At 44.5% G+C, this 22601-nt stretch overlaps 1 protein-coding gene across 1 annotated transcript; it reads left to right on the forward strand.

Moving 5' to 3' along the window:
* Positions 1–14038: 14038 nt before the first annotated feature.
* On the forward strand, positions 14039–19322 carry LOC134076938 (serine/arginine-rich splicing factor 3-like). Its single transcript, XM_062532246.1, has 6 exons — positions 14039–14178; positions 14728–14938; positions 15180–15314; positions 18059–18097; positions 18217–18303; positions 18634–19322. The coding sequence occupies exons 1-6, from the start codon at positions 14163–14165 to the stop codon at positions 18659–18661; spliced, it is 516 nt and encodes a 171-aa protein (XP_062388230.1). The 5' UTR covers positions 14039–14162; the 3' UTR covers positions 18662–19322.
* The last annotated feature ends 3279 nt before the right edge of the window (positions 19323–22601 follow it).

Here is a 22601-nt window from a genome sequence, read left to right on the forward strand (position 1 = left end):
AGTCAGTTTAGTGAGTGAGTGAGTGAGAATGATATGCTGATGCAACCAAGACCATGTACAACAGCTAACTAGCTTTGAGTGGGCAGACATAATATAACTGGGGCTTATTGTCAGTGAAGAGAAATGATTGCTATGGCTGGTTGAGCGTGCATGTGCTTGTATACCGTATGAGCGCTCTTCTCTGTATGTCTCTGAGTCACTTTTACTGGTTTGGAGAGTGATAAAGCCAATAAGTCTGAAGTCAATTTCTCTTCAGAAGGGAAAGAAACGATTTCCCCCCCCCCCCCTCCCCCTTCACAACTGAGTGAAATGAAAACCAGACAAGAGAAGAGCACTAATTTCCCTAGTGATGTTCTTAGCCCTCATGCTGCAACTGGTCTTGAGGCGAGTAAGTTGTATGTGTGTGTGTGTGTGTGTGTGTGTGTAAGAGTACCTGTGTATGAGAGATAGAGGAAAGAAAGCCAGAGGAAGCTCTCTTTCTCTTTCTCTCTCTCTTTCTCCCTCTCTGTGTGTGTGTGAAAACAGTATTGACGTGTGTTTGTGTAGGTGTCATAGTTTGAGGGGAAGAATGAGGAAAGTTTAAGGAAACTAAAAAATGGGACAAATGACGACACTCACTTACAACTCAGGCTTCTGTAGAGCACAGACACATCCTTCTGTCATTGTAGCATAAATGGCATAAATTAGCATAAAGGAAGTCAAAGGTGGGTAAGCTGTGTCTGACTGTCTTTAGGTTGGGTTTGGCTCACACATATTATACATATTACACGTGTATTATACATTTATTAGCATGTTAGCTGATGTTCTCCAAAGTGAATTACAAAAGAGATACAAATACATTCCCCATCGGGTACAATCCATTTCCACTAGACTAAAGGAGCACATGGCTGTTACCAGTTCAAGACTTTGCTGTTGCATCAAAAAAGGGAAGAGCCAATCTTGCTGCAGTGGTTGCAAAAGATGAAAGCCGAGACACATGCCCACAGAGGTCGCTTTGCTTTTTGGATGCTCGCCATTTAGCTTGAGCTGCCCGCAGTTTGATCCACATTGCAGAGCCTCGGCGCGCCGGCGGCTGGAGGGGGTGGCACAGACGGTCTGCCCGCCTCAGAGGGCAGCGGAGTGGACGGGGGAAATCAAGAGAGGCGGGCACGGGGCAGGACACAGCAGAGCGTGAGGCATGGGCTGTGTCTGAAACATAAGTACACACGCTGGGCAGTGTGCATTTTCCGGAAGCTACGTCAGAATAGATCGTCCTAAAGTCAAGCACTCTCACTAGATGGGTACTTCGTTTGGCGTGATTTCCAAGCGTGCACCGATGCATCTTTTTCGGCCACAGATATCCCATAATCCATTGCGCAGCGCAGGTCAAGGTCCATACGTCATGCAAATAGTCAACACACCCCCCCCTCCCCGAGTCAGGTGATGCCAACTAGTTAGTGCTGTCCAAATGTAGGTAGGGACGCATACTGGGGGTGCCTCTCATGCAACGTTTATACGTCCTCCCTCGCTCCTCGGGCCTCGATCCTCACTGATCTACATAGAGAAAGATAGAAGAAGGGATAGACTATCCCATTGTTGCCGCCCCATCATTCTTAATGGAGATCAGTGAGGATCGAGGCCCGAGGAGCGAGGGAGGACGTATAAACGCTGCGTGAGAGGCACCTACAGTATGGTCAACCTCGGCCGACGAGGACACAGCGGGGAGGGGGAGAGTGGTGAGGACCAAGGAGGAGAAACTAGTGCCTGTATAAGAGACTGAGCCTGGGATACCAATATAAGAGGCTATAGCAGCAATAGCATGGGGATTTACTCTGTCTGAGAACGTAGGCTGTGAGTTTGTGTAGGAATAACAAATGACAATAACGGACCTGTTGTCTGTGATTCAATCCAAAGACAGTAGGACACTCTGAGGATTGTTTGCTTTATAAGTTGGCCATGTGCAGACTTTGATGTGCATCAAAACGGCAAAAGGCTTTGTCCATAGTTCTGGCCAAATGCTGCTGATGCAGTATTTGAACTCAACAGCCAATCCCAGAAGACCCATCAATTCTGTGCTCCTGAAGCAATGTGTTGATTGGCTGGTGTTGTTTATGGCTCAGTCCAAGCCACCTTGTTCATTTCGCCAGGATCGTGTGCAAACACCAGCATTTTTATTTGAGCGCATGCTCAGAACAGCCTGCTATAGAGGACTGTGGGGAGTGATTCACCGCTCAGAGTTTTTAAAGGTTTAAAATTAAAAAGCTTTTTTTATGTGTTTTTCTTGTGTTAGATATCAAGGAAATGTATTGGACTAAAATCAGACACTATGCTTTTTAAGAAATTGTTAACATTTCTTCTGGAAGGATATACTGTACCATGAAAGGGTATGTGGAAATAGATAATTGTGTCATGCAAATGTATCACTGGAATGATAAGAATCTCCTGGAAGGTCAGACATACCTCATCAGCAATATACAGCTCAGCTTGCTTTATGAGTGCTCTTTGAAAGCACACTGATGCTGACTCTATAGCCAGGCATACCATCACCTTCATAATAACTGCCCATATTACAGATGCTTCCACTTTGTATTTCCTTTCCTCCTCCAAGCCTCCCCTCAATGTCTCCCATTGTCATGAAGTTTTGAGAGCAACGACAGGTTGCAGAACAATTTTCATTAAAAAAGAAAAACAACTAAGCTCTGTGCCAGCACGAAATCTTAGATGAACAGAGCTTTCAACTCATCATGCATGAATACGTCTTTCCCTTCCACTGATATAACGACATCTAAAGTGGACTCTTTCAGTCTGATATAGGGCTCCGTGGCCCAGAGGATGAGTTGTTTCCCTGCAGACTGCCTGTGTTAAATAGTAAAGTCTCTCCCTTTATCAGCCCATCTATCTTTCCAATCATCTCATCACCTTGTTTGTCCTCTCGTCTCCACAAACGCAAGCTGTGGGAGTACTGTGCTCATCTGAATAATATGGCTGCCTCCCATTGCCCAAGGAGGACCAGGAAGAAAAGGTGTCATTCGCTGAGCCCTTTCACTGGCTAATAGGATGGGACACATTAATGTGAGTTTTGAAACAAGCCTATCAGATACACGCAGTGACTCACTCTCTCATTTTCACCAAGCGCAAAACAATGTCGGTAGACGTTTGCACAACACTGCTGCAGCTTAAATGAAGAACTGCATATCAAATGCCATATATCTCTTCTCGAATTCCTGACTGACGTCACATGTTGGAAATAATGACTTCTAACAGTGAAAAGAGCTCTACTGCAACAACATCAAAGCTTATTGTCAGGCCAGAGGTATTATGGACAGCAGTTAAGGTCACTGCTCTATTATAGTAGATTTGCCATGCATTGAAGAAAACATGCCATGCTCAACTATGGGCTCTTCTTGTGGTGGTCTGTTCCACTTCCAATGAAAGTGTAAGAAAGAGCCAAAGTCTGAGGCTAAGATGTACTGTAGGAGAGAAGGACAGAGAGAGAGAAAGAGAGAGAGAGAGCGAGAGAGAGAGAGAGAGATGGAAAGGATAGGATATGTAACCATAAAGACACATAATGACTGACACATTGAGACACACATGACATACAGTACAGTAAAGAGAGAGACGGAGATGGAGAGGAGCATTGAAGAGACCCCTGAAGTGTTGGAGCAACACCAGAGTGGGAGGGGGAGAAAGAGAGAGAGAGAGAGAGAGAGAGAGAGAGAGAGAGAGAGAGAGAAAAAAAGTGGCAGTGACACTGATACAATCCCTGACTGACAGACACAGACAGAGGGAGATGGAGGGCTTCTGTGTGTGTGTGTGTGTGTGTGTGTGTGTGTGTGTGTGTGAGTGTGAGAGAGAGAGAGAGAGAGAGAGAGAGAGAGAGAGAGAGAGAGAGAGAGAGGTAAGGGAAAAGCAAAGAGAGTGGGTATATAGGCTTGAAGAGCACGTTCCGTTTCATCCTCCTCTGCGTCATTAAGACAGGTTGGCCAAGACTGATGAGGTGTATGCATACGTACTCTCCCTTCCCCAAACACCCCCCAACACACACACACATACACCCCTCCTTTGCGGAACACATAAAAGTCGACACAGATGAATGATTCATGCCCAAGGTGCCGTGGCGGGGGGGAGAGAAGGGGGGGGGGGGGGGGGGGGGGGGTCGCGACGCAGCACAACAACGAGAGGAGAGGAGAGGAGACCCTAATGAGCGCTCCTGTTTGCTTAGCCAGCCAGCCAGGACGAGGCGGCCGCCGCCACGCCCCCCTCTCCTCTCCTCCCCCACGCTGAAATATTGATCAGCTCGTGGCCTCACCACCCGCAGCTCTTTAAAAAGGGATCCACCTTGTCTGAGTGGAGGTGTGTGTATGTGTGTGTGTGTGTGTGTGTGTGTGTGTGTGTGTGTGTGTGTGTGTGTGTGTGTGTGTGTGTGTGTGCGTGTGTGTGTGTGTGTGTGTTGGGGTTGGGGTAAATAAATGCTATTCTTCTCTGCATCATATGAATATGAGCTGTTGAGCTAGAAAGAGGATCAACAAGAGAGAGAGAGAGGAAGAGAAACAGAAGCAGGTTCTTAATTATGAAATGCTATGCAGTTTTAAACAGCCCTTGCACAATTTAATCTTTTATTTGGCTATATAGACATTAAAATTGATGTTAAACCCATTAAACCTGATCATTATTTTTTCAGAACTTCAACATGATGCTCCTAGTTGTATAATTGTTAACATTTTGATAGTCATGGCAAATGTGTATCAATTTTTAACCATTGGCAAGTTGTTGGGTGATGTGATACGATCTCATGAATGGATTGGTGCTGCAAGACTAGTGGGTGTTTCACTGCATTCACTGCATTCAATGTCAAGTCTCATCTGAGCGTTTTCAGGCTGTAATCCCAGTGAGCTCTAAAGTATAGAGATACAGGCTGGCAACTGTAAACAAAGATGTACACTCTGTTCTGCCCTTATTGTGTCAGTCTCCACAGCACGCAGTTTAAACACAAGACTTCCATTCCACCTACACACTTTAATTCCCAAAAGTTGTGTCCTGAAACTTTGCTTTCCCCCTTTACTTGGGTAGGCTACTTGATGAGGATGTTGTATTCATTCTGATGTTTATTATTCCTTAAGATGTTCAGCCATTTTTACCAGTCATTACTTAGGGAACTGAAACTTAGCCAATGACTTAAGCATTAGTAAACATGTTTACAGCCTGTCTTTATCATGGGTGATGTAGTAGGTTCTCCATTCACACTGAATGGGGAGAGAATCCCCACTGCCTCACCTGCATGTGGAAATAGGCACAGTTGCAGCAACTCGGAGAGAAGGCAAGATGGGGAGGCGGGGGTTGTGATGGAGTCCGTGAGCCCGACCAACCCCCCGTCCCCTATCTCCCCCCTGGTGTGTTCTTCATGTTGTGACAGCTCATCATCACGGTGACACTGTGGTGTTCTTACTGGGGGAAAAAAAGTAATGTGAAGTTTTTCTGGCATTCAGAAGAGTAGGGTTGTTGAAAGATTCATGCTAGCCCTATTCAACAGGCGTCTCCATGGTAACCCAACATTTTTTCGAGCAGAGACTGAAGGCCAGTATGCGCTGCCTGCCTGGCTCATGCAGACTTTGATCTCTTTCGCTTTCCCTCTGTCTCTAACTCTCTCCCTCCTTCTCTCTCTCTCTCTCTCTCTCTCTCTCTCTCTCTCTCTCTCTCTATCTCTATCTCTATCTCTATCTCTATCTCTATCTCTTGATGCTCCTTGTCCTCAGCCCATTTTTTGCTTGTTTCTTCCCCTCATTCTCTTATCCTGTCCCCCACTCACCATTGTAATTCTCAAATGAATGTAGAGAAATTAGAAGTCTGGATGAATTGAATGAAAAAAGGCAGCGAAACAGTTTGTCTAGAGGGAATTGCATCACTCCCCAGTGACACGAGCATAGCCTATATAGTTGTGAGCGCTTGAATACTGACTCACAGCTCAATATCCAGCCTTATACGCCAGAACACGAGCGCACACATTATTTACACGGCGAGGCATCCGAATGCGAGAGCACCAAGTCGCCGGCCCGGCAGCCCCAGCAGGGCTTACTTGGGAATGCTGACCGAGCCTCTCTCAGCGAGCCTCTCCCGAGTTCAATCAAACACCGGAAAAACACTGTGTCCTCCGGGAGAGAGCAAATGTCCCACGCAGATGAGAGCCGTTAGGGCTGCCGTCCTAATCCAAAGCCTCTCTCCACTCAGCACCTGTGCTCTGGCCCGTGCTAATCTGGCCCTGCGGCGGTAGTCCGGACTATCAGTGTCGGGATTAAGAGATCAGCGGGGAGGTGGGGCATCATGGGTATGCGTATGTACGAGTGTCTTTGTGTGTGTGTGTGTGTGTGTGTGTGTGTGTGTGTGTCCTGCAACATAAAGGCATAACTGACATGGGACCAGTTGACCTCAGAAGCATGCAAATGGGTCGACTGGTGCGTCAGCCCGCAGCTCTATCACTGTCACCAAACTGCACTGCTCCCTAGAACTGATGTAGGATGATCCCCTTTCTAATGGCATTGGACCACAACAACACTGGCATCACATGATGATGGGAATACTGAGTGAGTCTGCATTATGGATGCACTCGTCATCTGCCTTTAAAGAATCACCGTGTGGGCAGACACGAGGTGAGGAAATATAGGTGGTCAGGAATTCAGCTATGTTGAGCTGATCAGCTCTCTAAACTACTGCGATAAAGGAGGAGAAATGCTCCTACAGTCTGAGACACAGACATGCATTCTTCTGCTTCTCTTAAGCCTATACCACGGGCACCAGGAGGAGAACGCTGTATATCTAAAGCTGCTTTCATTTTTATAGATACATTTATCAGTTCCCCCTTCAAAGATTGGACATTTGTTTTGCTGGTGAAATTGAGTGTAATGGCTGAAACTCCATTACCTTTTCACAGACAGGGGGCTAAGGACCAGTCACAAAGTTTGAGTAAAGGCAATGGTCTCTCAAGTGGGAGGCAGTTTTCACTGGTGAGTTATGAGCGGGGAGATCTCCTAATATTTGTCCTACTATTTATGCGATCAATTCAGTTGTTGTAAGGTCACCCATTATAGTACACACATTGACTGCCTCCTTGTGGTTATGCTGTATAGTGCAGTCTGGCAGAGTTCTTCATTCACTGTGCTGGAAAAATGGCTTTGCCATTCCAATTATTGTCCTGACACATACAGCCCATTGATTTCGACTGAAAGGCTGAAAAAGAATCAGATTCTCCACAGTGAAAATCGGAATCCATGTTTCCCTCTCCTTTTCATCTCTTCAACAAAGTGTTCTCAATCAGCATAGCAGGCTGCTAATCGAATCCTTTTCACTTTATGCTGGGTGCGTATAATAAGGTACAGTATGTGTGTGTAGAACAAAAGTTAGCACTATGAAATGACATCCTCAGTAGTTCACAGACAGCTGGGGCCCATGAGATGATGGACACTTTTCAGACACAGCAGCACTCTCACCGAAATCATTGGAGCTACCGTCTATGGACTTAAATGACCATTTGCATTGAACTGCATAATACAACAGCATACAGTACAACTAAAACATTGGAGTGGGAACATGAATTCAGATCTGTCTAGGACTTCATATTCAAACAATCCAATCAAACAAATTAATTAAAACATGTATTTATGGCATGCAGTTTAGAAATTATATTAGAGAATATTACATTATGTCATATATAGTTAACAAGGTTATTTTTGCACCATTTATGTCCATGTAATGCAGCAATATTCTCACAGTCACTTTAAATAGCGTCTATGAATAATAAGATTGTGAGGGCTTCATTAAAACAATGGACTTTTCTCTCATAATGTAATTGACTATTGTTCTGGTTATATTGAGCAACAACATTCAATTTGTGTATACTGAACTGTCCAACATGAAAGACCGCAGGCCCTATATGCATTAGGTGAAAATGTTTTGTGGTCTAACAGTTTCTGTTTGCTTGGTATATTCTGTTTGGTCTTGTTCGTGCAGCCTGAAATAAACCATAATTTTTGTACAGAGTTGTCCTGGGGACAACACAACCTCTGCCGCTTGGCAACTGGCATTTGGTGGCAGTTTGGCTTTGGGACGTCATGATGGTGCTGTGACTGCAAGAGGATCGGAGAGACATGGCTCGGCAAAAACAAAGTTAGGCTATATAAAGTTCTTCAGCATCAGTTCTTTTTTCTTCAAGGAGTCAAGTGACTTGGGACCGACAGGAGAGTTTCAACAGGCTTGGCTGTGTTTGCTCCTGAGTCTACTATAGCCAGTCCCTTGGCAAGGCATACTAGACCAGACGACAGCTCCAAGGATCCCAGCAGCAGCAGCAGCAGCAGCAGCAGCAGAGGCAGCTCTGATTATGGTTTCTAGGGGAGCGGCTAGAAATGTTGGGCTCTGTGAAAGGGAATAATCCCCCCGCCCCCATCCTACGTAATGTAAATGGTCTTGGAAGGGCCCTCCACCAATGCTGGGCCTTTTGAAATGTCCTAACCCCCCGCCCCTGCCAACACTGCCCCTGATGGTTCCTACTGTATACGGTTAAGAAACTACCCCAGCAGTGACCCAAGGAGTGTCCCCAGTCATGGTGGCACTGGCAGGAACATCATGTACCACAGCACCAGCAGCTCCAGGAGAGGTCCAGGGCCGTTCCGGTGGCCTAATAGGGTGCATCTTTCTTTCCCATGGCCATGGCACACTTTCAAAGCGGCATGGCAACTTTCGGTGTTAAGCCCTCTGGCAGTGGGCTACCCATACAGTACAGTACCTTCCTCACTATGTTGACTGGAGGGGTCCAAGCATGCAAAAAAAATATATATATATATGTGGAGGAGGAAGACATTTTTTGAATCTAACATTTTGAGTCTTTGTGTGAAAAGCTAGCTCAAATGCTCTTAATGCCGTTGCATACAGGTAAAGCCAAAGCTGGAGACTTTATGGTTTTGGTTTGTTATCCCCTTTTTAGATGATGCAAACCGAGCGACAGTCTATGACCTGAATTTTTTTTACCTGAATGTTGGCAGTCTGGATTTGTGAGGCTGAAACATAATGGATTGAATTTACCTACCAAATAAAAGAGATGAAATTGCTATGAACCCAGTATTCAAAGCATTACAATTCATAAAGGGTTCTAAATCATTTATAAAGCCTCTAGTTGTTGACATTAGCGTGTACTGTATAACACATGACTGCACTCATAGAGCATTATGATATTAGAGCATAAGCCTTCACAGCTTGAAGTGTCATAAAGCAACACTAGCTTTTGACCTCTTGATAATGTCAACGATGACATCTTAGTTCTGAAGCTTTATATGGCAAATTCTGTGAATTCACCAAATACTGTGTGGTTCCATGCAAACTTTCATGATAGATGTGTCTTGTTCATACTGTATGTATTGCCCATAACAACTAATTAAGAGTTACAAGCGCCCAGTGCATACTCTACAGTAGATCAATGGTTGTTAAACTTGACCTGATGACCCCCCCCCCCCACCCACCCACCCCCCAAAAATAACATTTGCTAAGTCTCACAACCCCCTTCTCTCCAACTGGAAAAAAACATTTTTCACTTTGGAAACTGTTGCGAGATGGGCATCGGTAGAGAATCCAGAAATATTCTCTCATAGCGAGGCATCCCAGTACACTTTGCAGTACAACATTTACTTACAATCAAGCACTTGTTTTCTATTTCCATAGATCCATAAAAGGGGCACAGAGCAGTCTCACAGCAATCTGCAAACAACTCACTTTTCTCCTCACCCGAATTCAGTGCATCATTCTTTGCAGTGGGGTATTGTTTTGCGTTTTATGTTACACTGTAGCTCTTTCAGTTATGGTCTACCATTCTTCTTCAGTTAACTAAACCAAGGCCAAACATGATTAAAAATGAAAAGTAAACCCAGCACAACACCAATGTGCAGTTTGGCTCTCTCTGAAGTTCCTTTGGGTATTCTGCCATGATGACTTATTGGAGAAAACCAAGACGAAATGATGAAATGAAAAATTTAAAGCCCAAGTACTGTTGCAAACAATGTCATCAGTTGTCTTCAAGAGCGTGAAAGCACACACACCCACACTCTCTCTCTCTCTCTCTCTCTCTCTCTCTCTCTTTCAAACACACTCACACACAGAGACCCACTCTCTCTCCATCTAGCAGTGAGGGGCACCATCCTCTCCCAGCCAGTCACTAATGAGGGAGGACATTTTCACTCCATCATATAATTGGCCTGTAACTGTGGAGGAGAATATTAATGCAAACACTCGAGGAAATGGGCTTTTAAATGGGCAACCTACAGCCCTCCCTGCCTCCACCCCTCCTCTGCTACAGCCCCCCAGGTACCCCCACCATCTGCCCCACTCCATCAGGGTCTCCGCGTGTGTGTCGTCTCATCCAAGGGTGTGTGTGTGTGTGTGTGGTGTGTGTGTGTGTGTGTGTGTGTGTGTGTGTGTGTGTGTGTGTGTGTGTGTAGGGGGGGGGGGGGGGGGTTCGCCAATGAATCTCTGTCATGTTTGCTTCATGGTGGACATGTCGTAAGCAACAGTGACAATTTGTATTACAGAGCTCATTCCATGCTTGGCTGGCCTGTTTGATGGTCTCATGCTAATATAAGGGCTCTGAGAGCTGCCGCGGTGTGCAGAGGGTCCTTGTGGGAGCACGAACAGGAGGGGGGGAGGGGGGTGGGGGGGTGAAGGGCTGATGGTGGAAGGTTGCGTGTGGTAGACCTGGACCTCTCCTCTGCAGGAACACGTTTTGTTATGGGCAACTGCTGTAAGAGCAAAACCTGATTCAGTTATGAGTTTAATTGAGCGGTTGGACAGAAGTTGACTGGTGTGCAATGTGTTGAATAGTCACATCAGTCAGGAGTGAATGATGTTGGCATGCAAATATATAACGTCACTACACTGACATGTCATGTCATGAAAGACTGCGTCCAGGCTGCTGCGTGTGAGCTTCTCGTGAGACCTGTAGGCAAGCAAACCTGAAATCCCAGATGAGCCGCTCCCTGGCATGACTGGATCAGAGTAGCCTACCACATGTCCCATCTCATTACAGTGACTGACATGGGCAACCACGCAGAAACTTTACTTTTGTGTGTGTGTGTGTGTGTGTGTGTGTGTGTGTGTGTGTGTGTGTGTGTATGTGTGTACAAAGCCTGTGGACATAGAATGTAGGCTACATTAAAAGTATGTTCTCATGTTCCAAACAAAACTAACTGGTTTGGTTGAATTTTAATTTACTGTAACTACACGCAAAATGAGCCAGTTTGTACTCCTCTATGAGGAGACCAGCAAACCCCAAAAAACTAAACTCATGAAGTGAAATGGCACGTTTGTCAGTTTGAAAGTGAGACGAAAAGAATCATACATAGACACAGAGACAGAGAGAGAGAAAATGAGAGAGAAAGAGAGAGAGAGAGAGAGAGAGAGAGAGAGAGAGAGAGAGAGAGAGAGAGAGAGAGATGTGGTGGGGGGTCTTTTTCAGTCTTTATCATTTGCCTGTCAGAGAGTTCACATGCCTTTGGGCCCGGTGCATAATTCACAACCTTTGAAGTTACTAAAAACTCTGGAATATTTTTAATTGGGTTAAGCCTGTGGCCCAAATCTTCAGGTGATAGCACTTTAAAATGTAGCAATGGTCAGCTTCCTGGAAAATGCCTTTAGCAAACACAAGCCATTAATGCAGGAGATTCTTTGAAAGGCAGAAAAATGAACTGGGCAGCTTAGCTACATTTCCTTAAACTGTATTACCTTATCTAAAACAGTAATATGGTATAAATATTGAAAAGACTGTTTGATTGCAGAAGTGACATTGATTTTACTTTGCACTTTGACATGTGGAGGAATTCAACGTCCATTTACTTTTTTTTTTTTTTTTTAAAGTAATTCTCTGAGGTGGAAGATGCCTTTGTTTACTCTCTGACTATTTCCTTTGAGGAGCCCCAAAGACAATTCCCCATTCATTCAGAGTCCACCTGTCTGTCATTGCCGCGGTGAGATATTTCTCCTCGTGTATTTATACGTTTGTTTGTTTAATGACTTCTCAGTTGGCCTGCGAGTAGCCGCTCGGTGCCAGTAGCCGTGGCGAGCGGAAAGGTCATTCCATCTGCATAATTTCTTATTAATGCTAATGCCCAGAGTGATTGGATTCTGCCCTGTGGTCAGTCAAGCGGAGAAAGTTCTTATTTCATGCACTCCTAAATGAATTTCTCTCAGAGGGCATTTGGGTGTCTTTTGTGGCGCTCTCTCACGCTCTTTGTGAGTGTGTGTGTGTGTGTGTGTATGTGTGCTTGTGCGTGGAATTTTGAATCATTCTTTACCCCTGCATGGTGGTGATTTTATCAGTTGGCCTATGTGTCCATAAATGTGTTTGGATATTGCATGTGTATATATTTTTGGCAATAATGTATTTCCCATTTGTGGCATCATCTACTATTTGCACCAGCAATTTCATATGGAGCATATGGACAAAATATATTTCCCACATACAGTACTGTTTCATCCATATGACATGTATAGGATAAACAAACATACCATTATTACATAATGCCCCTTTAGGAGAAACAAACATACCATAATATACAGCATCATTACATAATGCCCCTTTAGGGGAAACAAACATACCAAACATACAATTACATAATGCCCCTTCATAATGTAACTTGCATGAAAAAAGGTGTTGACATGGAAAGATCTTTTCATTCCATGTACTCAGTGCCTTCCCTATAATCATACTGTATGTAAATATATTTGACCTATACATGTAAGCTAGCCTGGGAATAGACAGAGAATGTCTAATAGGGGGAGAACCGCCACTCCCTAAATACTTCCGCATGGTACTGCAACTAGAGGGCGATCGCGAGCAAGTGGAGAATGAATGGAGGTGAATGGAGTTTCTCCTAAAATCCACTTTTCTCTGGATATAATTTTTTTGTGTAGAAATCGGAATATTGCATGCAAAAGGGGGATCAAACAAAATACACACGGCTGAGTATTAGATTTTTTAAGTCCCTTAATTGTTCTAAAAAGCCTTTCAAACGTGTCAATGACATCATTCATTAGCAGGATGCTAGTGTGTTAGGGGCAACAACGACCAAGCCTGTGGGAAACCAAAGGGCCATAAGTAATTGTTCATTCAATTTTCGACCTATAGTCCATATTGGGGTAGCAAAGATCAAAGTGTGCCATCTTCACCTACCAAAGATCACCTGTTAATCTCTCGCGGGGATGATGACATTGGAAATGCAGACGTTTTTCACTACACAGTTTTGTCCACTGCCGTCTAGTGGATACTGTGATCTTCGGTAGGTGAAGACGGCACACTTTGATCTTTGCTACCCCAGAGCTAACTTACCATGCCACTTGCCATAGGCAGTTAGCTTCAATTAACTCCCGGATCTCCTTATATGGGCAAAGATGGCAGCTTTGGATCCTATTTGTAGGCAAACTTTTAACTAATGTCACTCATTCAAGCTTTACTCAAAATACTACAATCTTTCAAGAATATTTCCCAAATCTTGTCAAAGTCTGTCAGTGTAAGGTAGGCTTAAGGCTGCATTTACACTGGCAGGCCTTGGCACGCAATTCCAATTTCTTGTCTATAGACCTCTGAAGTTCGCCTACAAAAAGGATCCAAAGCTGCCATCTTTGCCCATATAAGGAGATCCGGGAGTTAATTGAAGCTAACTGCCTATGGCAAGTGGCATGGTAAGTTAGCTCTGGGGTAGCAAAGATCAAAGTGTGCCGTCTTCACCTACCGAAGATCACAGTATCCACTAGACGGCAGTGGACAAAACTGTGTAGTGAAAAATGTCTGCATTTCCAATGTCATCATCCTCGCGAGAGATTAACAGGTGCGATAATTGAAAATCCCCATGTTATTTTCCCATAGAAAAAATCTCAAGATACCGGATCTCCTTATTTGGGCAAAGATGGTGGCTTTTTTGTAGGCGAACTTCAGAGGTCATGGGTTTCATCAGGTCCCTTTCCACAGGTGTGTAAAATCAAGCACCTTGATTATGAATGCAACATGCATGGTACTTGATTAACCCACCTGAGCTAAATGAAAGCAAACATTCAGATGGCACTGCAAATGCGCAAACTAAGCTTGCATTAGGGCATTTCAGTGGTTAGTGCTCACTTGCGAGATTCATCCTGCTGTGGTCCACGCCTGTCTGAAAATGAATAGGGCAGGAGGTGAGAAACAGATAGCAGAAATACTAAGAACTAGAACTGCTACCTTTTGCACGCTTCCACCCCTTTCTGTTGCAAGAGTTTGTTCATGGGAAACAGCAAGTGTTAGATAATCACAGACTAAAGTTTAGGGCATTGGGTCGAAAAGCGTTGCTTTTATGGGTTTGGCCTATTGCCTTAAGGGGATTCCTTAACTTCATCTAAGTTGTTTGCTGGTTCTTCCTTCAGGGGACGTAGCACTCGCATGTTATTTCAAATATCTAGGTCTAAACGTTTAGGCTTTTGTTTCCATTCATGCTCCTTTGCCTTTGGCATTATGACAATGCTCTTCCTTTGAACAAGTCGAACTTGGCAAAGCATGAATCCCTTTATCCTCTTGACAGCTTCAACTACACGTATGATTTGAAACCAAACCAGAACTGCTTGTTATCGGGCTTTAGGCCCCACCCCTGGTACACTGTTTTTACTTCGTACGAAATGGGGCTGGATCGTGCAAGTGATAAAGGGAGAAAATTGTGCCAAAGCCTCACACTTGTGTTGTTTTGTCGTCAGAGTCCAACATGCACAAAGATTGCCCTCTGGACTGCAAGGTGTACGTGGGGAACCTGGGGAACAATGCCAATAAGACAGAGCTGGAAAGGGCCTTTGGCCACTATGGTCCACTCCGCAATGTCTGGGTGGCAAGGAGCCCACCAGGCTTTGCCTTCGTGGAATTTGAAGACCCCAGAGATGCAACAGACGCTGTGAGGGAACGTGATGGAAGGTAAAGTGTTGAACACTAACATAAATTTATGACTGAGGATATGAGTTGAGGTTGTTTTTATCTATTGATTTTGTATGCTTTTTTCTCTTTTGATGCACCGATACCAGGTTCCAGTTTTGCCTATAATGCTAATGTATGGACCTGTTTTCTAACATGGCTATGAAGTCACTTTTTAGTCAGTTGAACTCATTTATTCTTACCGGGTAATCTGGTAATAGTAATCATGTTTGTGTATTTGCAGGAATCTGTGCGGCTGTCGGGTGCGAGTGGAGCTGTCCAACGGTGAGAAGCGCTCCCACACCAGGCCTCCGCCACTGCCTGAAACTCGCCGCCCACGCGATGACTACCGTCGCCGAAGCCCGCCAGCCCGGCGCAGGTAACCGCACCCAGAGCCATAGAAAGAGAGAGTTGCGACACTCTTTGATGTTGCCGCCACAATCAAAAGTTCCAAAAAAACCTGTGCTGAATGGCTGAGTCGCAGGAGGGTGGGATGTACTTCTGATGCTGGAAGGTGTAATCAATTAACTCATTGACTAGTGACCAAGAGATTGGCTGTAAACAGTTCCAAAAGCCCCATAACGAGGAAATAGCCTGGAAAAAGCGCTGCCATTTTTTCCTATGGAGGTCTATGGGAGTGTCGCCACTCTGTTTTATCTACTGCTCTGACCGCACCCTGTCTGCCCCTTATCTGACTTAAATCTCAATGTTGGTCTGTGGGTTATAATTAACCTTTTCCTATTGTCCTAGCCTCCAGTTTATCCTCTCTTGTATTTTCCCCTGCTCTTCTTATGCTGTAATGCTGCCTTGTACAGTACCAGTGTTCTAAGGCATTCAGTCACTCAGTCATTCATGGTGTCGTACATAGGCTAGAGTGTGTGTGAGCATGTAGGGCTTGCTAAACAACTATCCTGCCCTGTCATTTTTGATCATTAAACATAATTCACATCATTACGAGCCCAAACATTTAGACCAAAGGCTATTCTGTAGTGACAACAATCGGAATGTTCATTACAAGGGCGCTCCAGTCTTAACAACAATCTTGGGTTGACGTTTAGGTGAAATTTTTGTTTGGGACCAAAACATAATTCGGGAGCTTTGAGACTAAACCGAAATATGCATTTAGAACTGAGTAGCATATAGCATAGTCTTTGGGGGCAACATTGCTATGTCAATGTAAATCTACATTGTAAATGTCCTTTTTAAAGAAAGGATAAAAGTAGCTGTTTGTGCAATCAATGCTGCCTCTTCATCACCATTGTCTTGTGAGGACTTTGCACAAGTTGATTACTGAACTCTCCTTTTGCAACCATTGACCGTCCGTAACTTGTACTACAAGCTATTGTCATGTGGTTTTGTTGAAATGTATTCAGTTGAAAATGCAAAACTGCAGTGACTGATGTCATTGTGGTCTGACATGAAAATGTACCCTTGTTACCATCCATGAATGTAGCCCGGGTGGTTGTTAAACTGATGTTTCTTTTCTGATTTCTTAAAGAAATTTAACAAAGTTTAGCAAGTCCCTGTCACCAGCTGACAGCCCACGTCTTTAGATCTAAATTGTTCCCCTGCATTTTTGGGAAGGGAGGGGTTGTAATGTAATGGATTTGGTTGGTTTCAATACTAGCTTTTGTTGTTTTTATTTATTTACCATCTATAATAATACATTTAAAAAATGAACCCCGTTGCAGAGTCACCACCAAGCCTCACCTCACCAATGTCCCAGTCAACTAGTCCTCTTTAAGCATTGCGTGACTGCTGATCAGCGAGCCCCAATCAGCTCGGGTGCTGCTGTACCAACCTTCAGATCGCATCAGCCCATTGGTTCCTGAGCATGCTACTCTCGGCCTTCTCCAACCTCCTTCTCCTCCGACCTTAACTCAATTGGCAGCGACCCACTACACATATCCGACCGATCAGCATTTTACCTTCCCAAATGTCTACACTACAACCTGCCAGCAGCAGCCCTTGGCTAACCAGTAAAAGCCGACAGCCAGCCCCCATCCACCAGACAACTAATCATCTCGCAGCCTCTGGCCAGTCCTATTCAGCCAATTCTGCCTTCCCAGCCGACAGTCTGCCTCCCCCTCGTCGTTTCTGTTGTTTTCTTGTTGAAAACCAAAAGACTAGTAAGTTTTTCCTGCTTCAGACGGTTTACTGCTGATTCCAGTTTTAAAGTGAAGAGAAAGGTGCTCCCTATTTCATGTCAAGGAAAAGGGTTGGGTTTAAATCATTTTTAGTTTTCCTTTCTTTGGTTCTGTTTTTGAGATCTCAGTTTGATGGAGATTAGCTCTTGACACATTGCTTTGATACCTCCAAGCAGGTTTATGGAAGGTGTAGATGAGGCCTAATAAATGGGTTTCAAAGCAGCATCAAAGACATTTGACCACTCTTGAGAAGCTGATCTGATGAGGGCTTTTCTTTGTCATTTGGTTCATGGGTTGGGATCTTTACGGCGTGGGAGTGCTTTGGTATGTGTGTGGTGAATTGCTCTGTGACAGCTCATTGAGTAACTTTGACTTTTCTGGTATTTTTAGGGCCCATTTCATTTATTGGGTGTGGTAGGCTATAGGTCCCACAGTGAAATTGGTACTTATAGAAACTGGTTTACTTGCCTAAATGGTGAGTTGTTACAGTGCTCTCTTCAGAAATCCTGAAACAGCATAATGTGGCGTAGAGACCTGCCCCATTTGCCTCTTAAATCCCTATAATGCACTCCATTGTTCCTATACTCACAACTTTCTGTGCTAGACACACAATCTGTGGGGATGACTGAGAGACAGGGAGGGGTAGTGGGGCAGTGGGGCAGTGGCAATGTAGTGATTAAGGAGCAGGGCTGGTGTGCAGTAGCTTGAAAGTTGTCGGTTCAATTCCCGGCTTGCACCGTTGGGCCCTTGAGCAAGGCACTTAACCACAAGTTGCTCTGGGGACGGTGTGATCCCTTGTAATATAGTTGACATACTGTATGTAAGTCACTTTGGACAAAAAGTGTCAGCTAAATGTTATGTAATGAATGCCTGGAAACTGAAATCTGAACCCAACTCATCCGATTCCCTCATAGGTCTGGGCTGGTAAAATTCTGCGCTTTCTCACCCTTTCCTCTTTTCTCTCTTCGCCCCCCAGATCCCCTAGGAGAAGGAGCTTCAGCAGGAGTCGTAGCAGGTAAGAGCGCTCACCTTTCTCTGCTGGTGGATTCTGAAGCCACATGGAGATGGTGGATTCTGAAGCTCATGTAGCAGCAAGACCTAAATGAGAATCTAAAGACTGTTGTGCTGTTTTAGGTCCCCCTCCAGAGATCATAGGAGGGAGAGGTCTCGGTCACGGGACAGGAACAACAAATCATCTAGATCTCACTCTGGATCATACAGGTAAGCTCTTTGACCTGCTCCACTGTTAATGGACACGTTCCCCAGATTCATTGAGAAGCCCTTGCTAAGATCTTCTTAGGAGCGCTCTTAAAAACACATTATAGGTTATAGCCTTTGGCATTGAGAGTTATTGCTGCTGCAAACATCCCTTTCACATAGTATGAGTAACTGATGACTAATGCACAGTAAACAGGTTTTTTTCCCTTTAAGGGCTCAGCTATTTTGCATACTTTCTAATCTAAGTCATCTCAGGACAGCTGAGGCTATTGACACACCCATGGCAAATATCCCTGGGATTTATGAGTTTGTTTGATGCATTGCCCTCTACAGCCGCTCCAAGTCTAATGACAGAAAGTGAAGAACATGCTGTGAAGCAAAAGAAGAACATTTCGCCAGTCAGACTTTATGGCAATGAGGAAAACGGTCACCCATCAATGGATATTAACCGCCCCAGAGTCTCTTTTTGTCTTTTTTAATGCATCAATTTTAGCTTTTTTCTTTTAGGTTTTTGTTGTTGTTGTTGTTGTTGCTGCAGTGTGCATTTTGTGTATAGGTACCTGATATCTTCTGTGATTTTTGTAAATAGTTGTTGTATTCAGGTGTAATGCTCTATTGTTAAGTCCACCATTATTTCTTGGTAACATTACACTGCTTCTGTCTCATGATGGACTTTTTTTGTCTTTTTATAATGGTAGTCTGAATGTAAAGATCACAAATTGTAACTGTAGTCTGTGTTTTCCAAATGTGTGGGTTTTTTTTCTCTTCCAAGTGTATGCTAGGGCTTCACAAGGGAGATGAATGATTGGATGAACTGAATATGAAATGGTTTCTTTTAAAAACCCATGGAAGTGTTTCCCCATATTTGTACCATTGTTATCAAAATAGGTTACAGGTGTCTGGTTTCACTAAGGTAATTGCCTTGTCTTTAAAATGCTACAGAAACTGTGCTACCTCAAACACTCTTTGAATTTCTGTGAAATTGTAATATAAAATGGACAATAAAATGGACAAAATATTCACCAATGTGTGATGCTGATTGTTTCTGTGTTGAATCTACTGTAAGCTGTTGTCTAGACTAGAGCAGTAGCCTACTTCTCAAAATGGGGCTCTGAAGCCCATACAGGTCTTAAATAATTGGCTATGAATGACTTTTGTGCTGTATGATTTAGAAAACATTAGCATTTCCTCTAATAAAATGCTCCAGTTATGGTGTATGGTTTATGTGCCTGTGTGTGTTTCTGTGGGGGGGTAGGTCACTAAATGTAAACATACTGTAAATCAATTTATTATATGGCCCCGCATGAACGGAATTCCAAGAAACTCTGCATGCATTCAGAGGGTATCATAGTGATCCTACTGGTCTATTTTGTGCAGTTCTGAACACGTCAGCCGAAGATACCTGCGATTATACAGAGCCTAGAAGGTTTGCTTTTTCATTTCTAACAGTGGTGCTACACCGTAAATGAGTGGTTATGGGATGGGTTGAGATGGCCCCTTGAGCCCAGTGTACAAAACAAAATGTGAAAGCAATGTAGCTTCCTTGGAAAAAAAGAAAACAACTGACTAAACCATGACCATCGCTTCGCTTGCATGGCGGTCATGATTAGAAGGGAACTAGGTGGATCCTAAAGGAAATATATCAAAAATGAAATCTATTTTTTTCGGTTTTCTGTATCTCACAGATAATTATAATGTCCTTGCTAATTAACTGCCACAATACTTAAGCTTTAGTTGCATTTCCAGTCTCCCCCCATCCCAAGCAATCCCCTCCCTGACTAGCAGCTAATGCTAGTTAGCAGGCTACTCCTCTTCCGCCCTGCTTTTCCATCACTGCCAGACTCCCTCCCTGGCTGTGATGGTTCCCTACATTCTTCCCCACCACGCCTAGACTGCACAAAGGGTCATATCGCCATCATTGATCCCTTTCTCGAGGCTAATTGACTTTTTTTTTTCTCTCCGGCCGCTGAGCTGACTGTGTCTGTGAAGCATCTGGGCGGGTAATGAGGACTGCCAGATATGATTTGAGAGAGCGGGAGAGAGAGAGGAAGAGGAAGAGAGAGAGAGTCGCTTCTGAGAGTTTGATTTTTTGTGACGATTGCTCTCCTCCCAGCCCACCCACGAGCTCTGCCTTTGTGTCTCCCTTCTAGCTGTCACACTCTCTCTACTTCCTCATACTCGTCCTCCGCCTCTCTCTACTGCTCTCTCCCTTCTGTCGCTCTCATTCTTTTAATCTTTCTCCTCCAATGTCTCTCACACACGCACACACACACACACGCACGCACGCACACACACACACACACACACACACACACACTGGTACACAGCTCCAGATCCAGACCCTCACTCTCATGTGGGTGTTACCCCTTCCTCCCAATCCATCTCTCTTATTCATGCTGACCATGCATTTACAATAGAGCCGCTCATTTGGCAGTAGCTTAAACTCATCCACTCCATCAATGCGACGACGACACTGTTGGAAACCCGTGTGTTGGGAGCCAGCAGTTGGACTGCCATTGACGGAGGAGTGCATTCTCTCAGTGTCACACGTCTATGTGTCCGTGTCCGTCACTGAGTGGCCACTGACTCAGGGTCTCGGGTGCAGACACACACACACCTGCTCTAAGGGCTACTCGTCACTCCTGGTGGGCTGTGTGTGTGTGCACGGATGAATCCACGGTGTGAGGCCATGTATGAAAAATGAAAATGTGTGAATTGAAAAGCGGAATCCATCCAAGGGAACAGTAAATATTGCCAAGCCACTGACTGTCATATAGGACATATGATATGGTTGGCTAGAATACTCTTTGTTAATACGTCACCACGTCAGGAGTGCGCAAAGTGATGTGAGTCGTGTGTGTGTGCATGTAAGTGTGGGAATGTACAGTGAGTTGAGGTGAGTCGAGCAAAGGTTCCAGCGTGTTGTTCACCAGAGAGCGGACATTCATTTAGTCTTCAGACAGAGAAGGATTTAATATGTCACGCAATGATATTGCAGCAAATAGCCATCAGATCATTTCTTTTGTGAGTCGGCTGTACCTAAATGCCATAGCCAGCATAAAAAAGGAAAATCCTCTTAATAGCTGTGTTAGGGTTGGCTTTAATGCTTGACTTGTGTGCACATAAATTACGCGGAAATGTCAGTATACTAAAAACAAGCATCATTGTTTGTTACACAAGCACACAGAACCAGCTAGTCTACACTTCAACTCTGCCCCAGCAAAGTGAACACAGCCCCAAGCACACTGTGTGGAATGGAGACTATGCACCCTGCTGCCCTGCCATAGCACCTCATAGAAGCACCTTCAGATTAGTTCCTTGTCACCTTTTGTTTAATTCAATCACACTAGGTGCTTTCATGTGATAAACTGGATAAGCATTGTTCAAGTTCACATTAAGATGCATGGGACCAGGCATTTGCTGTCAGGCATATTAAGCGTACTTTTAGTTCACTGACAACAAATCAAGCCAGCACACTGGCCTCTTGTGATAACCGTTATCAGAATCCAGGAAGTAATCAGAAGAGAAAGGAGTGACAATTATGGCCCCGACATCTTAAATATATGTGTGTGTGTGTGTGTGTGTGTGTGTGTGTGTGTGTGTGTGTGTGTGTGTGTGTGTGAGAGAGAGAGAGAGAGAGTGTGTGTGTGTATGTGTGTGTGTGTGTGTGTGTGTGTGTGTGTGTGTGTGTGTGTGTGTGTGTGAGAGAGTGTGTGTGTTTGTCTGAGAGAGGAGATAGTTTAAGCAGCTGGCTGAGTGCTCAGGCAATCATTAAGAATGGCTGTTATCCCAAAGCTCATAAACTACAGATGAAAATTCACACACTTGGCCAGCGCCAGCAGCACATGGCTCTTCAAACGACTGCAATTTCTGTTGGAAAACTCATTACAGAGCGGCTAGAAAGGGAAGAAGCACACAACTGTTGGACTCGTCAGAGCCAGGGCTCGGTGAATGCACAGAATGTGAAATGTCACGCCGTTAAGAGGCACTCAGCTAACCCCCTCACATACGCATGTCCCTCCTCAGACGAGGGAGGAAGCCGAGGTGTCTGAATTATTCCAGTGCGGCGGGCTGCCTGTCCAAAGAGAGCACTCAGAGCCCAGCCGCTGGAGGTGGCCATCACACAGAAAAGAAAAAAAAATAGATTATTACGCAAATATTTCAGAGTTTCTACATTTGTATTATTTGGGGCCTCTCTCAGTAAGCTTCCGCTTTCAACAAAACAGAATTGTGAGAAGAAATCGTGATTGGGCCTCCCAGGTTTAGAGAACAAAAGAGAGTCGCAGGGTGGGACTGGGAGT

This window comes from Sardina pilchardus, chromosome 3 (genome assembly GCF_963854185.1).
Source record: "Sardina pilchardus chromosome 3, fSarPil1.1, whole genome shotgun sequence".
NCBI classification, from domain to species: domain Eukaryota; kingdom Metazoa; phylum Chordata; class Actinopteri; order Clupeiformes; family Clupeidae; genus Sardina; species Sardina pilchardus.